This window comes from Physeter macrocephalus, chromosome 2, assembly GCF_002837175.3.
Source record: "Physeter macrocephalus isolate SW-GA chromosome 2, ASM283717v5, whole genome shotgun sequence".
Lineage (NCBI taxonomy): Eukaryota > Metazoa > Chordata > Mammalia > Artiodactyla > Physeteridae > Physeter > Physeter macrocephalus.
Genome location: NC_041215.1, coordinates 14,990,208 through 15,010,393, shown reverse-complemented (window position 1 = coordinate 15,010,393; position 20,186 = coordinate 14,990,208). Strand labels below are relative to the sequence as shown.

Below are 20,186 nucleotides of genomic sequence, written 5' to 3'. Positions count from 1 at the left end.
CCACTCAATGTTTAAAATGTTCCATAAATATTTGATGTCTGAATATTGCATATAAATTAGCAAATGCGTTTGAGAGTGAGTTTACCGCAAAACTAATAATAATATCTACAACAAGCCCCATCCATCCAGCATTCTATAGGCACACTGTTGAGGACTTTTATGCCCATTGCCCTCTTTCATCCTCAGAGCAACCCATTTTAGAGATGAGGAAAACCGAGGCTCTGGGAGGTTCAACAACTCGGCTGGTGCCACAGAGCCAAAGGCGTAGCTGCCTGACTCCACAGCCTACTGGGAGTGAAAAGTGAAGGTCGAGCCTCCCCTCAGCCCCCAGAACCTGGAGACACCTAAGTCCCTACCATGGGGTGAGAATCTGTCCTGGGATCACCTTTTTCCTTCATCCACTCAGCAAACAGACATATCACGATCTCCCCATTCATCATGGCTTTTCCCCTACCCCTCTCCCAGGAAGCCTTCACAAATCCCTCTGTCTCTTACTGCCCTGTTTCTGATACCACACAGCCAGGGGGTCTGCATCTGATCTTTGCTCTCAACAGCCTCATAGGATGCCTCCGGTGTTGGCTCCGATTCATCTTCAGGGCTGCAATCTTAGCCTCCCTATCTTGAACCTCACTTGCCTCCCACACACAATGAGCTTCCTCTATGAGGTGTGAACCGGGACATCCTGAGTCCAGGAGGCCTGGGTTTGAATCCCTAAATCCACCACTTTCGGGAAAGTCTCATATCTTCTTCATTCCTCAGTGTGTCCATCTGTAGAATGGGCACACTAATAGTGCCCGCTGCCTAAGTTTGCTGGAACTCTCCCGTCATATGAGGCACGCAGAGGACTTGGCATGATGCCTGGCTTGTGGAAGGGGTCAATAAGTGTGAGCCAAAGACAGGAAAAATCTGTGATTGTGTTTTTATTAATGGGGATTAAAAGCTTTCTGGAAAGAGGTCCGTGAGTGTAGGACATTTCCTGAGAGCTCACTGCGTTCTCAGGGCTGAGGAGGGCTCAGTAATATGTAGGGGGCAAAAGAGGTGCCAACTCTTTGGAGGTACGTGGGCAGGGATGAAAAGTTCAGCACCGTGGACAGTTCAGGGAGGAGGTGCGGAGTTCAGCACAGTGGACAGAGAAAGCTCCGCGGGACCAGGTCTTAGGGTAGGGCTGCTGGAGGAGGCAATGACGTCATTCCCTCAGTGAACACTATTTAATGGGCACCTACTATACGCCAGGCCTAGTTCTAAGTGGTACCTGGTAAACAACACAGCCAGAACATCTGTCAAGTTTCTTGGTGTGTTATTTACATCTAAGGCTTCAGTCTGGCTCTGGCTTATGTCTGTCCATGGAAGATGAGAGTCCTCATTTATTCTCTCCCAGATGCAAAGCCAGGGAGACCAATGTCCTTATCCCAAAGCCCTTTTCTGCTATCGACATCACATATTAAATACCAAACATCCTAGAATCTATTTCTGAATTCTCTATGCTTTCCTTCCACCACTTGTAGTGTCTTCTGACCCTGTTAAGCATGTCCTGTGGGTGGGCTTTCAGCCGCTTCCCCTGATGGCTGAAGTTCTCTATTCCCCCACTCCCACTCCCAGGACTGGCAGGTTATGGACCAGATGCCCCAAGGACTGGAGTCTACCTCAGTTAGAATCCAGGGTCGTCCAGGCCAGGAGCACACTTCGAACTCAACCAAATAATAAAAATAGTAATGATACTAGTAATGGTAATGATAATAATAGTAGTAATAACAGTATAATAATGCTGATGCTAATAATAATGAAGAAGAAAGGGGAGAGGGAGGAAGAGGAAGGAAGGAGAAGGGAAGAGGAAGGGGAGAAGAAAAGTGAGACCAACTAGGCTTGCCTTGCCGCATCTCCCAGATGCAGAAACTGAAGCCCAGAGCCTGGCAGCGCCCGTGAGCCCCTGCTCCCACTTTCACCGATTCTGCCCTGGGCCGCAACTGCCTGTGCGACCACATTAATCAGTCAGCGCTGATGGGGGCGGGGCGTGGGCGGGGACCGGGGAGGCCGCGCAGTCGGCTGACCTGGCGTGACTGCCCGCCCGTCAGCGGGCACCTCCCCCACTCAGCGCTCCCCGCGGACGCGTCGCTCACGCCCTCCGCGCCCACGTTATAAATAGCTTCGTGCTTGTGACCGGGAGCTCGCGAAGGAGGGGCGGCGCTTCCGCCCTGGTGACCCCGATACCGCAGGCAAGAGGAAGGCAGCGGGGCGGAGATGCGATGACGGTGACGGTGGTGAAGGCGACAATGACTCGGGTTCCGCTTGCTGACGGGGAAGAGAGAGGCAGAGAGAGACTCGGCTCTTTCTCTGAGCCCCATCCGCCCCCCTCCCGAGCCCCTACCTCCACGCCCTCTTATCCCCTGAGCCCCTTCCCTGAGGCCACCCACCCTTCCGTTCTCCTCTCCCCTCCTGAGTCCCCTCCCCCGTCATGAGCCTCCTCCAAGCTCTCCGAGCCCCCTTTCCTTAGTCCCCTACCCTCCTTCTCCTTATCCCCCGCCATGAGCTTCCTACTCTGAGGCTTCTTCCCCGACTCCCCATTCTTCTGTGAGCCCCGTCTCCCTCCCTGAGTCTGCCCCTCCTCCCTCTGAGTCCCCAGTGATGAACATATATTGATGTCTTCACCCTGAACTCTCTGAAGGGGCCCGGGGGCTCACTCTTAGAGCTAGAGCTCTCCGGCAATCTCCCGGGGCTTGTGGACCCCAACTGAGCCCATTACCCTCTGTCCCAGAGAGACGTAGGGAGGAGGAAAGGGGGAGAAATAAGGGACTGGGAACAAGAAAGACAGAAGCAGAGGGAGGAAGGGAAGAAGAGAGACAGAAGGACGTGACAAGGGGACGACAGGGGTGGAGAGAAACAGAACCGGAAGGAAGGAGACAGGGAGAGACCTGCTCCCTAGAGGAGAGGATGGAGGACAGACCTTGGACAGCTGGCTTCCCCTCTGAGCTCTGCCCCTGGTCTGTAAAAAAGGGACCCAGAGAGGGAGTTGCAGAGTGGGGCCCAGGTTCGGTCATACCCCAGTGAGTCCCTCAGATCTCCCAGGGCCTGGCACCTACCTCCCCTCTGGTTCCCACCCCCAGCTTTTCTCTCCCAATCCTGCCTCTCCTCTCTGCAACATCTTCCCTGCCTGCCCTCCCTAGTGAAAATCTGTGTGTCTCTCTGTGTCTCTGACTATCATGTCTTATCTCCCCTCACTTCTTCCTCTCTCCTTTTCCTTTCTCTCCTCATGTTGGTCCCTCCAGGTATGTGCCTTTCTGAGCCTCTGTGTCTCTCCCATCATTCTCCCTCCCCGCCCTCCCCCTGCACCCTCCTCCCCCTTCACAGAGTCATCAGGTTTGCAAGCTGGAGGTCCCCCAGGAGGGAGGCCTGGAGCTACTGCTGGACACAGTCCTAAGTGCCCCTGAGCCTCACTCAGTCCCAGAGATGAGGGGCTGGGTGGCTGAGCTCTCTGTGGTCTGGGTGGGGCTGAGGCTATGAGAAGGGGGCATGTGGGACAGGGGTAGGAACCGTCTCCCGCAAGAGAGGGACTTTTGTATGTGCAGTCACGTGCCTTGAGTGGGAAGGTGGGGAAGACAGGACTCGATGGCTGATTTTGGATGTGGGGGAAAGAGAAAGAGAGAGACAGAGATGGAAGCCCAGAGAGGGGCGTTCACTTGCCCAGGGTCACACAGCACCATAATCTGAACCCAGCTCCACCTGACTCCATGCTGAACAAGGGCTCACTTTTCCCGATGACCAGTCAAGGGCTCTATCTGCGTTCTACCTCCCAAACCCAAACCCAGGTATGGCGGGCATAATGCCCAACCCATTTGCATTTAAAATCTGGGTCTTGGGGTGGTGGTGGTGTTGGCATAGGAAGGCACTCGTTCCCTCTTCTGCTCTGCAACTCTGGGGAGCTCACTCAGTGCTTCTGGGTATCAATCCCCACCCCCAACCTCATCCTCCCCACAGTCTCTCTGCAACAGGGACAAATAGTATTTACTGACAAGTGTTTAGAACCACTCTACTTCCCCCACCCTTGATGAGAATTCTCTCTTCACTGACTCCATTCAGGTGCTTTTTTGAGGAAGAAATTCAAATGATGAGGACAGAGAAATGAACCCCATATGGGAGGCTGGATCCCAGATAGGAGGCTGTGGCACTTGCCCAGAAAAAGACTGAACTCGACTCTTAAAAAAAAAGAGGAAAGAATAGAAACGCAATTCTGATTCTAGGAATTTATCCTTCAACTTACTTGCACACCCTGTTTAAGACATACTGAAAAAAAGAAAGGTTCTGCAGAGGGTGTAGAATGCTACCATTTGTGTAGGAAATAAAATAATGCACATGTGCACATGACTGCCGACGCATCTCTAGTACCACAAGGAATTGGTACTGTTGACTGCATCAAGGAGGGAGAGTGAGAGTTGGAGTAGAAAAAGCCTTATCTTCATTGTATGATCTTTCAGTTGCTCTGGATTTTGTAAAATGTGGGTGTATTGCCTACTCAAACAAAAATATTCATTTGAAAATGTTAAAGGGAGAAGAAATATAGAAATCAAGAGAGAGGTCTCAGTTTGGGAGCAGGTTTCAGGTGGGAGTAGAGAGTAATGGTAGAGAAATGCATTGGGGGCAGATGCAGAGTTTGAGAGGTAATGAAAGTGAAAGCTTAATGTCCTGTGAGAAAATCTAGTAAACAGTGGAATTACTTTGAATCACTTGGGGCTGTGGGGTTATGTGAAATATGAAAAGACTGGACCACGTGGAACCCTGAGGTATATTTGGGTTGCACCTTTCACGGGCAAGTTGGGTTGGACAAGCTCTAACAACCTACGGGCCAGGACTTGGATATCTCTATGTGCACTATGGAGTCAGCTCTCCGGGTTGTTTTTTCCCACCTCGCCCAGTCCCCTTTGAATATGAGACTCTAAACCCTGGAAGCATTCAGGAGGACAGGCTGAGCTGGACAATTTGCGGAGAAGTCTCACTGGTCTAACAGGGGGATGGGAATCATTGGAGATTGTTTTCTCCTTTCTCCCCTACCTCCTCCTCCCCAACTCCCCTCCTCCTTCTGAAGCAATCCTGGAGGACTTCCTGTAAGAAGCCTCTCCTGCCACCTGCCCAGCTCCTTTTGAATCTTGTTCAATTTTGGTGAAGTCACAACTGGAGGGAGGGAGCTCTAGAGGAGTTTGATGGGGAGGAGGGTGAGACATGGACTGCTCCCAAGGTCCAAACTTCCTTCCACCCCAGGTCTGCCTGTGCTCATCTGTCTGATGGCTTCTCTCTCTCTCCCTCTCATCCCTGCCTCCCTCCTCTCCCTATTTCTCTTCCTCTCATTGTCTTTGCCTCTGTCTCTGATTTTGCCTCTGTCTTTATCTTGGTTTTGTTGTTGTTGTTTTGTTTTGTTTTTTAAATCTGTTCGGTCTCTTTATTGGCCTCTTTTGCTCTCTATTTTTTGCCTCTCTTCTCTCTGTCTCTTTCTTTCTGTATCTCTCTCCTCTCTCATTATGTCTCTATTTTCATGTGTCTCTCTGTGTCTCTTTCTCTCCTCCCCAACTCTCTCCCTGTCTCCCTTTCCTCTCTCTGTCTCTCTCCACAGTCAAAAAAGCCAAGTTTGATGGTGCCCAAGGTAAGTGGCCTCTACTCCTGTCCTCTCCTGTGTTGTCTGTCTGTCTGTCCGTCTCTTGGAGAGGCGGGAGAGGGCGTCTGAGCCAGTGACGGGGAACTTGGGCTCTATGTCTGCTGAGCATCACAGAGAGTGTCAGACTTGCTCTAGGGTACCAGCAGTCTTCCCAGCCATCCCCTGAAGACTCCAGTGGGAGTGGGGCTCACCCTGAGCCAATGGTGCTTCCCAGGATCCTAAGAGATAGGGTGGGGACACTTAGATTAGGCTGCAGGTGAGAAAAGTGAGGTTCAGAGAGGCAAAGGAAGTTTCCTATGTCCAAGGATATTGGACGTAGCCATTTCTAAGCATCAGGATTAGGTATCCCCAAATTCCACATCTCCCTGCACCAAGGGCCCTCCCTAGTGCTCTGAGGGGCTGGGGGTGGGGCTCTGGGGGCTGGCCTGGGAGTGGAGGCACAGAAACACCTCAGGGTGTTGGACCTGGGTGGGCCCAAGAACTCACAGCCCCTGAGGGATCATAGGGGTGTTATCGAGAGCTTGGGAAGGGGCGTGGGGGAGTCCCTGAGCCCTTGCACTGACCTCTGCTCTCACCGCCACAGAGAAATTCAACACATATGTGACGCTGAAGGTGCAGAATGTCAAGAGCACGACCATTGCCGTACGGGGCAGCCAGCCCAGCTGGGAGCAGGATTTCATGTTGTGAGTACGCAGCGACTGGACTTGAATGGCCACACCCTCTGGCACAGCCGGCCACTTTGCTGGTTCTGCAGGGCACAGCCGGACACCCGGGTGTCGTCTGGGACTCCCTTCCCTCTTCCTTCAGCCCTGTGTCCAGCCATCAGCTTTGCCTCCAAAGCACTTCCCGAATCCAATCGCTTCCCGTTATCTCCGAGGCCACCAGCCAAGTCCCCTCTGCCTGCCAGCCTCCACCCTGGCCTCCTGCAGCCAACCACCTCCTGCAATCTGTTCTCCTCTAGGCAGCAAGGGGGATATTTTTAAAATTGCAAATCACATCCGGTCACTCTCCAAACTTGCCTGGGGCTTGTGGCTCATCAACCTAAGAGCAAAAGCCATATTCGTCCCTGCAGCCCCCCAAGGCCCGGCCCCTGTGACCTCACACCAGTATCTTGCTTCATCTCTCCTGCCTCACCTGCCCCAGATACACCCACCTCTGCACTGTTTCTCCAACATGTCCAGCTTGTTCCTGCTCCAGGACCTTTGCTCTTGTTCTTCGTTCCCCCTCTCTCCCCATCCCAGCTGACTCGTTCTGTCCTTTGGGTCTCAGCCGTGTCACCTCCTCAGGGAAGTCTTCCCTGACCACCACCCTCAAGCTGCAATTGAACAATAATTTCAGGCCTTGCCACCAATTGTGATTCTATTCATCTGTGTGATTTTTGACATGTTTCTGGCCCCTTCCCCTAGACTATGAGCTCCACGTGGGCAAGGCCCTATTGGTCTCTGTTCCCACTGTGATCTCCATGCCAAGCACAGAGCCTGGCACACAATAGGTGCTCGATAAATATTTGCCTAATAACTGAATGAGTTCATGACCTGGACCCTCCCCTCAACCTGGAGCTACTCAGGGCCTCCTATTACATCCCACCTACTCTGATGATGGCCAACATGTGCCATGCCTTCTTCTAAGGCTTTGATTAAATCAATTTTGCTTATAACCCTGGGAGGGAGGGTGCTAACATAATCCTCATTTTACAGATGAGGAAACAGAGGACCAGAGGGGCAAAGCCACCTGCTCAGTGTCATGCAGCCTGTACCTGGCAGAGCTGGGATTTGGACCCAGGCAGCCCTCAATCCCTGAGCAGAGCCTGGCTGGGGACTGTCGCTAGTGGAGGCCATGAGGGAATCCAGAGTTGGGATTCTGGAGCAGAGGAGCACTTGGGGAAGGAAGAAAGGATCTGGCTCTACAATTCTAGGAAAATGTGAAGGGGGCAGGACAGAGTGGTCCCCAACTCCCCCTAAAGCCAGTTACTGAATGACCAGGTCACGGTCAACAGATATATTCAAGGAGAACACTCCTTAAGATAAATCTTTGGTAAATGGGCGGATTCAGTGAATTGGACATTCTCCAAGGTTTACTACCAAATCTGCATATTTCCAGGATGGGGCCTGCAGGGAAAGTGCTTAGAGGTGTCATCGTTCATATGCTCAAGGGTGTCTTCATATCATTGGATAGAGATGACACTGGGAAGGATGGAGACACCACGAATGCCCTTATCTTGGGGTAATAGGGAGCCATGGAGGGCATATGAGCCTCTTCCTCACTTAACCAGCATTCTCAGGATCTGAGGGCTAGAGGAAGGGCCAGGTGATTTGGGGCTACAGGAGACACGTGACACCTGTCCCCATTCCTTCCTTCTCAGCTTGGAATCCTGGTTCTGCTGTGATGCCCTGAGCATGTAACTTAGTCCTTTGGCCTCAGCTTCCCCTCTGTAAAACAAGAACTTCTGTGTTACCTTCCTGACTAGGACTCACCCAGGCCTGGGTTTGAAGTCTAGTTGGTCATGTGTCCAAAGGCGAGTGAACTGACTTTTCTGAGTCTTCATTACCTCTCTCCACAGCGAAATTAACCGCCTGGATTTGGGGCTGACGGTGGAGGTATGGAACAAGGGTCTCATCTGGGACACGATGGTGGGCACTGTGTGGATCCCTCTGCGGACCATCCGCCAGTCCAACGAAGTGAGTGGCGGGATGAGGGTTGGAGAGGAGTGCCTGGGAGGGGCCCAGAGGCCAGTGGTCTAAACAAGATGGACATCTATCTCCATCCCCTGACAATGTTCATGTAGACATCCAGGGCTGCAGTGGCAGCTCCAGTCACCAGGGTTTAAACTCCTTCCGTCTTGTCGCTCTGCCTTTTTCCTCATGTGGCTTCCACCTCATGGCCCAAGGTGGCTGCTCAAGGATTACCATTACCTCTGCATTCCAGTCAGGGGAGGGAAAGGTAACAAGGGAAGGGGTTTGCACTCCTAATTAAGGGCCCAAACTGGAAGCTGACTGTCATTGGCCAGAACTGTCATGTGGCACCACCTACCTGCAAGGGAGTCTGGAAAATGTAGTCTTAAGCTGCATAGCCCTGGGCCCAGCTAGAAATGCATCACTATGGAAGAAAGGAGAAGGGATATTGCAAGCAGCTAGCACTTTGTGCCCAGATGGGCATCAGGGAGTTTATGCCAGTCCCAAAGAAAATAACCTTGGCCTCCTGTCTACCCTCCTGGCCTTAAATTTCACCCTCTCCACTTGGCACCTAAGATCCAATCCTGCCCTCCCTGCCCATCACCCTTGGGAGGCCTTCCAGATGGCACCAACCCACTTTGCCAGCCTTATTTCCCCCACACCTCAACCTACACTCCTCACAGGCCCCAGGGAGAGCTTCTGAACTTTCACATATTCTGTTCCCTGGGTTTCAAGTGTCCTCCTTTCCATCACCCTTAAGCCCAGCTCCCATGCCCTCTCCTCCAGGAAGCTCTCCCTAATTTCCACCTGGGTCCCTCACCTCCCCTCCCTCCTTCTGGCCTGGCCCTGACTTCATGGTGTTGCGGGTGTCTGTGTCAGGCTCTATCTCCTGTGACTGTGGGCTTCTCAGGCATTGCCCAGTGTGGACCAAGCTTAGAGCAGGCACCACGTAGGGCTTATTTTTTAATGAATAAATGGAGATGGAGGAAAGAGGCGCAATAGTCCAGGCGAGTCCAAAAGGAAGGCTTGTGGATGACCCAAAATTTCCTCAGTGACCCTCCAAGTATGAGGAAGGCCTAGTCACCTGGGACAACCATGGCCTATGCAAGGGACCCTGGACTACTCCCCCATCCCTGCCAGCCTTTCCCTGGGGCTGCAGAAAGCAGATTCTGCAGAGCATCATTCTCATTTCAGAGATGAAGAAACTGAGGTTCAGAGTGGACCCCACCTGCTCAAGGGCTCATTTCCCTGAACCAAGGGGGACTGGTTCATTCACTCACAGGGTATCCTCCCTGAATGGTGGGAGCATCAGGTCTTTTATCTGAAGTCGGGGCCCCACAACCCCTCATTAGGGATGAGGAGTGCTGTGCAAGGCCGGGACCGCCCCTACCTGACTCTACAGGTCTCTCTCTCTGGGTCCTTGCTTCTGGGTTCCCTGGACCCACCGTGTTGCCCTGGATTGAGACCTTCCTTCTCTGAGTCTTGGTTTCCTCATCTAAAGTGGGGACATGGCCCTTGCTCTTGGGGTAAGGGTAAGATGGGGTGAGGGAGACATTTCATTTGAGAATAGGGAGCCTGTTGGTCGGTGTGCAGCAGACACGTTACCCACCACACCTCACCCAGAACCCTAACCCCTGTTACCCCACCCACACCCCAGGAGGGCCCCGGAGAGTGGCTGACCCTGGACTCTCAGGTCATCATGGCGGACAGTGAGATCTGCGGCACTAAGGACCCCACCTTCCACCGCATCCTCCTTGACACCCGCTTTGAACTGCCCTTAGGTGAGTGTGGCGGGGTGTTGGGTGGGGGGGGACCCTCACCCAGCCCCAGGAGAATGGTCAGGTCTAGGTGGGTCCAGACAACACTTTATTCTGAGGATGAGGTTCCCCCTCCCAAGAGGAGAGTCTCTTGGGCTACAGCAAGTCAGCAGAGATGTATGCCTGCCGCACGCAGAGTACACTCCAGCTCCTGCAGGTCACCAATGGGCTGCAAGTGTTTTTCAACCTATGGGGCTCAGGTCTGAGCTGTCTTAGCTGGTCCTTGGTGAGGTCTTAAGCTGCAGAAGTGAGCTGGATATGGAGAAGAGACAGACAAAGGCAGAAAGACAGAGACAGAGAAATGGAGAGAGAGAGACATGTAGAGATCAACAAAGGCAGAGACACAGAGAAACCTCTTTACCTTTCCTGGAAGCAGCTCAGTTCTCCCACATCATCCTTCCAAGAACCCATGATGTCCCCATCCTGGTAATGCTAGGATGCAGCTCCTCTCCCATCCTCCACCCCTTCCCAAGGCAGTTCTGGGTGTGTAGTGGAGGGGGGTTGTCAGGGGTGCCACCCTGTCCTCCCTTCCTCTCCCCCACCCACTGGAGACCAGCCCCATAGGACTGCAGGATGCACTGGCTGGAGGCTGAGGGGCAGGGAGGGGCTTCCAGGCTCACAGCCAGGTCTCTGCTTCCAGACATCCCCGAGGAGGAGGCACGCTACTGGGCCAAGAAGCTGGAGCAGCTGAATGCCATGCGGGACCAGGATGAGGTGAGCATTGGCATGGGGGCTCTTTTCTTCCTCTCTCTCTCTCTCTCTCTCTCTCCCCTTCTCTCTCCGTGTCTCCCCCTGTCCTCCACTCTCTGTCTCTGTTTCTCTTTCCACTCGTCTTTCCCTGTGTCTGTGTCTCTAACTCTTTGTAACCTGACTAAATCAGTGACCCATGCGGTCCAGTCTCGAACCAATGATGGCATTAAGGAACATACGGTCCACCAATGACACGACAATTTCAATCGAAACAAGTTGTGTATTTACCAAATACCATCAAGGAGATATAGAGGCCCTGTAACAGCTCTTACACCCCCTTTCTGCCCCTCACCCTTCAACTCCTTGAGTCACACTTTCAGGCTTTCTTTAAAGTTCTCCTCCCCTACCCCCAGCCCCAGCCTCTGTACCTCTGTTCTTCCATGCCATCCCCCTTCTTCTACACTCTATATTTTCACAGTTCAAAGACCCAGTGTGGCCCAGAAGACAATCTTCAGACGGTGAGGGCAGGGAAGAAATAGCAGGCAAGGCTAGAACACCCTTTAGTGGGAGGTGGAGGGCAAAGGGGCAACACTCGCATGTTAGCATTTTTGTCCAACCTGAGTTCTCATCACCTTTCTTCAGCTCCCTGCGTCAGTGTTTTCTCTCTCTTTCCTCTGTTTCTTTCCCTCATCTGTGTCTCTTTTTCTTTTTTCTATATCTCTTTCTCATGGTCTCTGTTTGTGTCTCTCTCTCCCTCTTTCTTTCTCTGTGGACATCTGTATACTTTTCCTCCAGAGGGAGAGGATTTAAAGGCAGGGGAAGTCAGGATAGAACAGAACAGAGGACCATCTTGATCCCCTGGCTTCTGGCAGCCCCCTGAGACAAACCCTCTCTCCTTCCCTCCCCCTCAGTATTCATTCCAGGATGAACAAGACAAGCCTCTTCCTGTCCCCAGCAACCAGTGTTGTAAGTACTTCTCAATTCCTTCCCGGGCTTCAAGTGAAGCCCTCATCCCTCCTCTACCCCATGACTGTCCTGTGTAATGAATGGGTCACTCGTCTCCAGAGATATGAGTCCTAAGAGCACACAGTATCCCCTCACAGTGTAGTGGAAAGAAAAAGAGATCTGGCACTTGGGTTTGAGTCCTGCCTTACTGTGTGGCCACAGGCATGTCAGGGTCCCTCTCTGATCCTTAGAGCCCCTCTCTTTGAAACAGGGACACCTGACAGCCCCCGCATTCTAATGGTTTTTGGAAAGACCCAGAACATCTGGAGGCTTGAAAAACACTTTGCAGACTCTTCAATTCCATTCATTAGATCCTGGATGAGGCCTTATAACTCATTCATCAAACTTCCATGAGGCCAACACAGACCCCCAAGCAGCCCACACTCAGATGGTGCAGACAGACAATCCTGCCAACACATGTATAATAGGCGCCCATTTATTTAGATAAAGAAACTGAGGCCCAAGGGGAGAAGTGACTTGCCAAGGTCACACACCTGGCAGGAGGCAGAGCCAGGGTTTGAACCCAGGTCGAAGGGACTACAAGTTTGCTTCTCTTTCCAGTGTGCTACATCTATTAATTATGATGATGATCACCATGTTTCTCTGTATATTGTCCCTCCATCAAGGCAGAAATTTTCAAGAGTGTCTGTCCTCCTGTGGACACTCAGATGCCCCCAGACCAGGTCTCCACGGGTCTAGATGACTTTCTCCTAAAAGTGCCCTCCAAGTCCTCTGAAGTGAGGAGGAAGTGAAAATCATATAGTCTCAGGACAAAACCCCCACCCATGACACTTGGTACCTACCCCACACTTCAACGTCTTTCTCCTTTTCCATCTGCTTCCGCATCCTCCTTTCCTCCCCTCTCACAGTCTCCCCTGTATCCGTCGTCCACCTGCCCCCCGCCCCATATGCCCAGGATATGTGATGATGGAGCCTGGTGGAGGGAGGGGCTGGGGGACTGCAGTTGGGAGACCTCATTCCTAACTTGGTGTGTGATATGGAGAAAGTCCCTTAACTTCCCTGCCTGGGGAGGGGTCATCACTGCCCTGAAGAAGTTACAAACCCCCTCTCTGGTGAATGGGGTCACTGAAGGATTGTGGTGGGGGCAGAGACAGGCACGGCAGGGGCAGGAGCAGACGACAAACAGCACCTGGGCAGGTGACCTGAAGCAAGAGGTGGGTTCAATTTGAGAATGGAGACCTACCACCCAGCGTTTACCTCCGAGTTCTCTTGGGACTGTTTTACCACCCCCATTTCACGAAGGAGGCAGCCAGTGTCAGAGGAGTCAGAATTCTGGTCCAAGTGGTTTTTCTGAGATGCCAGATGCTGGGGATGAGGTGATGAAGATGTAGTTCTCTCCCTGATCCTGATGCTCAGGCTGTGTGACTTTAGGCTTTTCACTCTACCTCTCTGAGCCCTCTTCACCTATAAAAGGATAAGAATGATTAAAAATAAAAACCCACCCAATAGGGGTGTTTCAAAGTTGAGGATTTCCAGTTCAGTGTTTCTTTCATTATCTGGGGGATGGGGGAGGGAAGGAATGAGGAGTGCTGACCCCAAACTTCAGAGTTGGAAAACCCTGGGTCCAAATGCCCTCTTTATTACTTCCTGGCTGAGCCTCTGGTCTTGTCAGAAAATGGGGGTGTCCTGCCTTCCTCCCAGGGTGGTGAGTGAAGGTATAACAAAAGTCAGTGGTTAAAGTGATACTCGGGGAAGATACACAGGGCAGAAGGGGATGGGGTCCTGGGCTGGGAGAAGGAGATGGGGAGGATGGGGGAGCCCCCCTCCCCATGCCTCCCCCTCTGCCTTCTCCCTTTTATTATCTCTGCCCCTTCTCTTTGTAGGCAACTGGAATTATTTTGGCTGGGGTGAACAGCAGAGTAAGTACTCAGCTTGATGTTCTGGGAGGCCATGGGGAGGTGGGCACCTCGGCGACCCTGAGGCCCCCGCCCCATTGCTCAGGGAAATGGGGAGCCTGTGGCTGGCACATTGGGGCCAGAGGACTGGCAGGACCCCTCTTGTGCCCTCCTGCCCCCTGATCACTAACATCTGTTTGAGGGTCCTGCTCTGTCTGGTGGGGAGTGGGTAACACCACTCTGGGTGGGAGGGTTCAGCTGGGCGGAGTGGGCATATAGACAGGAAATCTGCCTGTCGCCAGCTGGGCACTGTGAGCCCCCCACCCCCTTGCTCCCCATGTATAACCTCATCTCCTCTCCTGTGATTCCTCCCTCTTTTTGTCTCCCCATCTTCCTCCTCTACGTGGAGCCCTCCTCCAGCCCCAATGTCCCTCAGAGGCTGGTGGGCAGGGAAGGAAGAGGGTCTCAGACAGAGCAGCTGGGCAGAGACCCCCAGACAGATATCACGCTGGAGACCTCAGCTCCCAAAGCCCCCCCAAACACACACACACATCTTCCTCCAATTTGCCCCCAGGGGAAAGACACAAGCTACCTGCCCCAAAATTGGATGACCATTTTTCTCCTTACGGAATAGCTCCCTTTTCCCCATTGCCCTTTTCAGAGAAATCCAGTCCTCTAGTCAAAGCGTGAATCTACCTTCTAATCTCTACTCCATCAACTGGGAGGCCTTCCACCCCACCCCCATATCCTGATGGACAAGTTGCACCCCACCCTCCCTCCAGGAGCAGGAAAACTGTTGACAAATACAGTTGACCCTTGAACAACATGGGTTTGAACTGTGCGGGTCCACTTATATGTGGATTTTTTCAATAAATACTACTACAGGACTACACAATCCCTGATTGGTTGAATCCATGGATGCAGAATTGTGGATACGGAGGGCCAATTATAAAATCACATATGGATTTTCGACTGCACGGAGGGTTGGCGTCCCTAACCCTTGCATTGTTCAAGGGTCAACTGTATTTTGATCCAAAAGAATTTGTCAAAAACAAGTCAATCAGAAGCAAAGTTAGCCAAAATAAGCATTTGGCAGACAGCTAGACTTGATCAAAACCAGTTTGCCCCAAACAAACAATACGGTAAAAAAAAAAAAAAAAAAAAAAAAAAGAGACATTTTGGATTAAAACCAGTTTAGCAAAAGCTGATAATTGGGTCAAGAAGAGCAAAGACAATTAGTCCAAAAGCAGGCCATTTTGTCAAAAGAAAAGTGGCTGAAAATGCCTTATCCAGAAGCAGGCAATTTGGTCAAAAACTATTTGGTAAAAAGCAGAGTCTGGGTGAAAGCAGAGAGAATCCAAGAGAAAGCAACGTGCCTCTCAAAAACAGATAATTTGTCGGAGAAAATTAATTTGGTGAACATGCACAGAGCCTCATGTGATTTGCTTGGAAACATCTCAGTCCGGTCAAGGGCAATATGGTAGGCTATAAACCCAAATAATTGGGTAGAAAGCAACTTGGTCAGAGGGGCAATTTGGTGATATTGACAAATTGTCCCCAGTTCCAGATCCCCCACTTTAGGCCTTTATGGCTTCACAGTTTCACCCTGACGTCCACAAATCTAAGTTGCGGAAATTCACAACTGCTTCTGCCCTTTGATGCCAGCACTGTCAGCACGCAGCGCATCAGAAGGTGGCCATATGGCAGGAACAGGATAAAAAGCTTGCAGGTCACAATGGCTCAAGTCAAATGAGAAACCAGGAAACCAGAGCTACTTTGGTAAGGCCGGCTTTGCTGGCTAAAAATGAATTTAAGGTTTTTCTGAAGGCAAAATAGGGAATCAAATAGATAGTTCTATATGAAGTAAGAAATTAATTTTTTAACAAGTTTACCACATTAAAATTTTTGACCTATTTTTAAAATATATAGAAATAGACTCTATTCGTGGGAAAAGAATTAGAAAGTTAAAGCAAAAAAAATTGGGAAAAGAGCAAAAATACTTAAAGGCATAAAAAGTACAAGCCACCCCCTTGGTGTTTAAAATCACCAGTAAATTGATACCATGGCCGAGCGTACCGTGGGCTTCCCAATCGGCTGGTTAATTTTGGGGGTGGTCACTTCTTTTCAGCTCAACTGTTGTTTTCTAAATAAATGCAGTCTTTCCTGTTCCCACCACAATCCAACATCCTTTGAGACTGTTTTCTTTTTACTGAGAAAGAAAATCTGTTTTCCATTTACTAAGGAAAGCAAACCAAACTGAAACATCCTTTAATTCTTATTAAACACTTGGAGTTTGGCAACCCCTCCCTGTTCCGTTAGAGTGATAGATCCTGGGCATGTGGTAGTCTTGCCAACCTAAGAATCTGATGTTTCTGAGGAAGACAGCACCTTGGTACAGCCCCTTCTTCGTTCCTGCGTATGTGAGTTCAGGGCTGGGGTCCCCATCCTCGGATATTAAGGAATCTCTGAGGGTTAAAGGGCATTTATATTCTACCTTGTCCTCTTGATCCTCCAACTTTCCCATGAGTATCTGTGTGACTCCTGTTATGGGAAGCCTGATGGAAAAAACCAATATTGTTTTCAGAGACCCTGGACTTTAGTAAAAGTCCATTTTCACATTTGAGCCAAAAGACACGTTCCAATTTGTCCCTGTCCTCCTCACATTGTAGGACCTACTGTGGACCCCAGACTCTAGGTCCAGTTTGACCCACGTAGAGCAAAGCAGGGTTTTCACTTCCCTTCTTCTTTTTTTTTTTAATACATCTTTATTGGAGTATAATTGCTTCACAATACTGTGTTCGTTTCTTTGTTGTTGTACAACAGAGTGAATTAGCCACATGCATACATATATCCCCATATGTCTCTGGGTTCATCAGTACCTTTTTTTTTTTTTTCAGATTCCATATATATGCGTTAGCATACGGTGTTTGTTTTTCTCTTTCTGACTTACTTCACTCTGTATGACAGACTCTAGGTCCATCCACCTCACTACAAATAATTTCGTTTCTTTTTATGGCTGAGTAATATTCCATTGTATATATGTGCCACATCTTCTTTATCCATTCATCTGTTACTTACTTCACTCTGTATGACAGACTCTAGGTCCATCCACCTCACTACAAATAATTTCGTTTCTTTTTATGGCTGAGTAGTATTCCATTGTATATATGTGCCACATCTTTATCCATTCCTCTGTCAATGGACATTTAGGTTGCTTCCATGTCCTGGCTATTGTAAATAGTGCTGCAATGAAGACTGTGGTACATGTCTCTTTTTGAATTATGGTTTTCTCAGGGTATATACCCAGTAGTCACTTCCCTTATTCTAAAGCCTATACCTCTATTAAAATGACCCAAGATCCTTCATTCATTCTGGCAGATTCCTCTTCTTGGGTTAACTATCAGTGAAGACCCCCTAAATCTGAGAGACTGTGTTGGCCTCCATTGCGTGCTCTCTCTCTCCCTCTCCTCCTCTCTCTTGCAGATGATGACCCTGACAGTGCAGTGGATGATCGTGACAGCGACTACCGCAGCGAGACAAGCAACAGCATCCCGCCACCCTATTACACTACGTCCCAGCCCAATGCCTCGGTCCACCAATATTCTGTCCGACCACCACCCCTGGGTTCCCGGGAATCCTACAGTGACTCCATGCACAGTTATGAGGAGCTCTCTGAGCCGCGGGCCCTCAGGTAGTCACAGTGGAGTGAAGGATTCGTGTGTGTGTGTGTGTGTGTGTGTGTGTGTGTGTGTGTGTGTGTGTGTGTCCACCTCTTATCTCCCTGGAGGGGAGAGAGGAATAGGGGGCTGGAGGGAGCTGGGGGTGGAGGTGAGTGAGTTCTAGGAAAGCAGCATCCTTACTTTCTTACAGGCAGTAAAACCTTTTCTTTACCCAAAATCTTGCAAGAAAACTCCCCAAGCTTGGTTAAAGGGGGTCTGCTTTGGCGGAAGAAAGAGACGGAAGTCAGGAAGCCCCTGAGAGGTTCCCCTGAAATAGGCGGCCTCTTTGGCACTCCGCTGAAAAGCCCCTGGTCCCTTTGTACTCTCTGACTGTTCAGGGGAGGAGGTGAAAGGAGGAAGGCATGAGCGTTAATAGGGGCGGGAGGTGAGGCACAGTGATGTTGGAAAGACTCCCAGCAAGCAGCTGACTTGTGGTCCTGGAGTGGTCCTACCTAGCCCTCCTGGTGACCCCTGACTCTGTGTTCCTGACCAGCAGGCATGGGCACAGTGACCTGGGAGCTGCCCCTGCTCAGTCCAGCCGCCATCGCTACTCTTTTCAAAGTACGCTGTCCCTAGACCTACCCCATAGGTGGGTCCCCTGGCTTGCAAGGGTGCAGTGTGTTGGTCCTTGAGCCTGTGAGACTGAAACTTGTGCCTGCTGCTGCCCACCCGCCCCCGTCGCTGACCTGATCGCCCCAGTCCTGGTTTCTTTACAGAACAATAGCAAACATGATATTAAACAGGTTGGATATTTGTAAAGCACTTAGGGTGGTGCCTGAAAGTGCTACGTAGCGATTGTTAGATAAACAGCGCAAATAATAGTATTCGGAGCTAACTATGTGCCCAGCTCTGGTCCAGCGTCTTCCCTTCATCTTCTCATTTCATTCTCTGGTTGGGAATATTATTGGTTCCATTTGACAGATGGGGAATCAAGGCACAGAGGGGTTAAGTCACTTGTCTGAGGTCACACAGCTGGTAAATCATCATAAGGACTAGTGTTTATGGTGAACCCACTGGGTGGAAAGCAGTGGCCTGGTGAATTTTTTTTTTTTTTTTTTTTGATTGTTTTGATTTTTGGCTGCGCCGGGGTTTCGTTGCCGCGCGCGGGCTTTCTCTAGTTGCAGCGGGTAGGTACGGGGGCTACTCTTCGCGGTGGTGCCCGGGCTTCTCATTGCGGTGGCTTCTCTTGTTGCAGAGCATGGGCTCTAGGTACGAGGGCTTCAGTAATTGTGGTTCATGGGCTCTAGAGCGCAGGCTCAGTAGTTGTGGGGCACGGGCTTAATTGCTCCACGGCATGCGGGATCTTCCCCGACCGGGGATCGAACTCGTGTCCTCTGCATTGGCAGGTAGATTCTTAACCACTGCACCACCAGCGAAGCCCCACCTAGTGGATTTTTGGTCATGGGTCTTCTTGCAAAATGTTTGCTCCCCAAAGAATACATTTCCTCCATTAAAGGATGAGCAGGATGAAAATTTTGATGCTCTTTACTCCCTTGATGTTGAACCTATACTTCTATTAATATGACCCCCAAAATCTCTTTAAGATATTAGGCTCAGTTCACACACACACAAGGGCCTCCTATTTGTGTGAGACCTTGATATATCAGAGTTGGAGGTTAACCCTATAACTTAGGTCCAGGACTAGGCTGGGGTGAGTGTGGTATGCTTGAAGTTGACTCAAGTACAAAACTTAAGAGGGTGCCAAGAAACTCAGTCCTCAAGATAAATAATATATTAATGCAATATTTTAAAAAATCAAAATGGATGCCAAAAAAATCCATGAAAAAAATATCACCAAAATGTTCCTTGGTAAGAGTATATTTTCTTGTATGTAAGTTATACTTCAATGAAATTTCTAAAAATCCATGACTAGCAAAATATACAAATTTAAGTTAAAGCATTATCTGACTCTGCATTGCAGGACTCAGCCTCACCTACCTCATTCTGATCCTGGTCCTGCTATATCTAGTCTATAAGCAAGAAAAATCACGATGGTTAATTGAGCACTTACTATGTGCTAGGTATTCTAATGAGTCCCAAATAATATGCTTATTCTTTACACCAATCTTATGAGGTGAGAATTTACCTCTTCATCTCCCCATGGCTTTGTAGATAAGGAAAATGAGGCAGAGAGATTAAGTTACTTTCCTAAGGTCACAGAGCTAGTAAGTGGCTGAGCCAGAATTTAAACCTTGTCAAGCAGGCTTCTGAGTCCACAGCCACAACGCCACACTGCCTCTCAGCCCTAAAAAAGGCACCTGGGAACCTGCAAAGTTAGCCTCCCAAGGTGCTACAGCTGGACAAAAGTGATGTTCCCTCTACATCATCAGCAAGGACTTCAACCAAGGAGATTGTCCATTCTCTGTGTTCCCAGCAGCATCTCAGAGTCACCCCCGTGTTACCCCCACATTCAAAAATTCAGGGGCAAACTCGCTATTAAACATAGCTATCCAGGTTCCCGAATTGCAGGCCTTCTCCAACTCTTGACGAAGAGGTTAATTACGCAAACAAGCGTTTGCATCTGGTTGAGATTTGGAGAAACCCTCAGAATCACTTTATTTCTAGTGCAGTAAGAAAAGAAATTTTAAATGGTTTATCTTTGTGCCATCAAGGTAAATGAGCTTTCGGAGCTGTGCTGTCCAACCTGGTAGCCCCATGTGGCATTTTAAAGTTAAATTTAAAATAATTAAAATAAATAAAATAAAATTTCAGTCCCTCCAACTTACTGGGCACTTTTCAAGTGCTCAAGAGTCATGTACATGTGGCTGGTGGCTACTATGTTAGAT

The 20,186-nt window shown here is 50.1% G+C and overlaps 1 protein-coding gene across 4 annotated transcripts in view; it reads left to right on the top strand.

Moving 5' to 3' along the window:
* Nucleotides 1-20,186, top strand: part of UNC13A (unc-13 homolog A) — a 65,905-nt gene that overhangs the window by 3,623 nt on the left and 42,096 nt on the right. For all 4 annotated transcript variants that reach the window (XM_055080612.1, XM_055080617.1, XM_055080611.1 and 1 more), the window contains exons 2-9: nt 5,600-5,629; nt 6,225-6,324; nt 8,202-8,319; nt 9,971-10,094; nt 10,771-10,844; nt 11,732-11,786; nt 13,670-13,705; nt 17,165-17,372. In XM_055080612.1, coding sequence (XP_054936587.1) covers nt 5,600-5,629; nt 6,225-6,324; nt 8,202-8,319; nt 9,971-10,094; nt 10,771-10,844; nt 11,732-11,786; nt 13,670-13,705; nt 17,165-17,372 — 745 coding nt within the window. The remainder of the gene's footprint in view (nt 1-5,599; nt 5,630-6,224; nt 6,325-8,201; nt 8,320-9,970; nt 10,095-10,770; nt 10,845-11,731; nt 11,787-13,669; nt 13,706-17,164; nt 17,373-20,186) is intronic.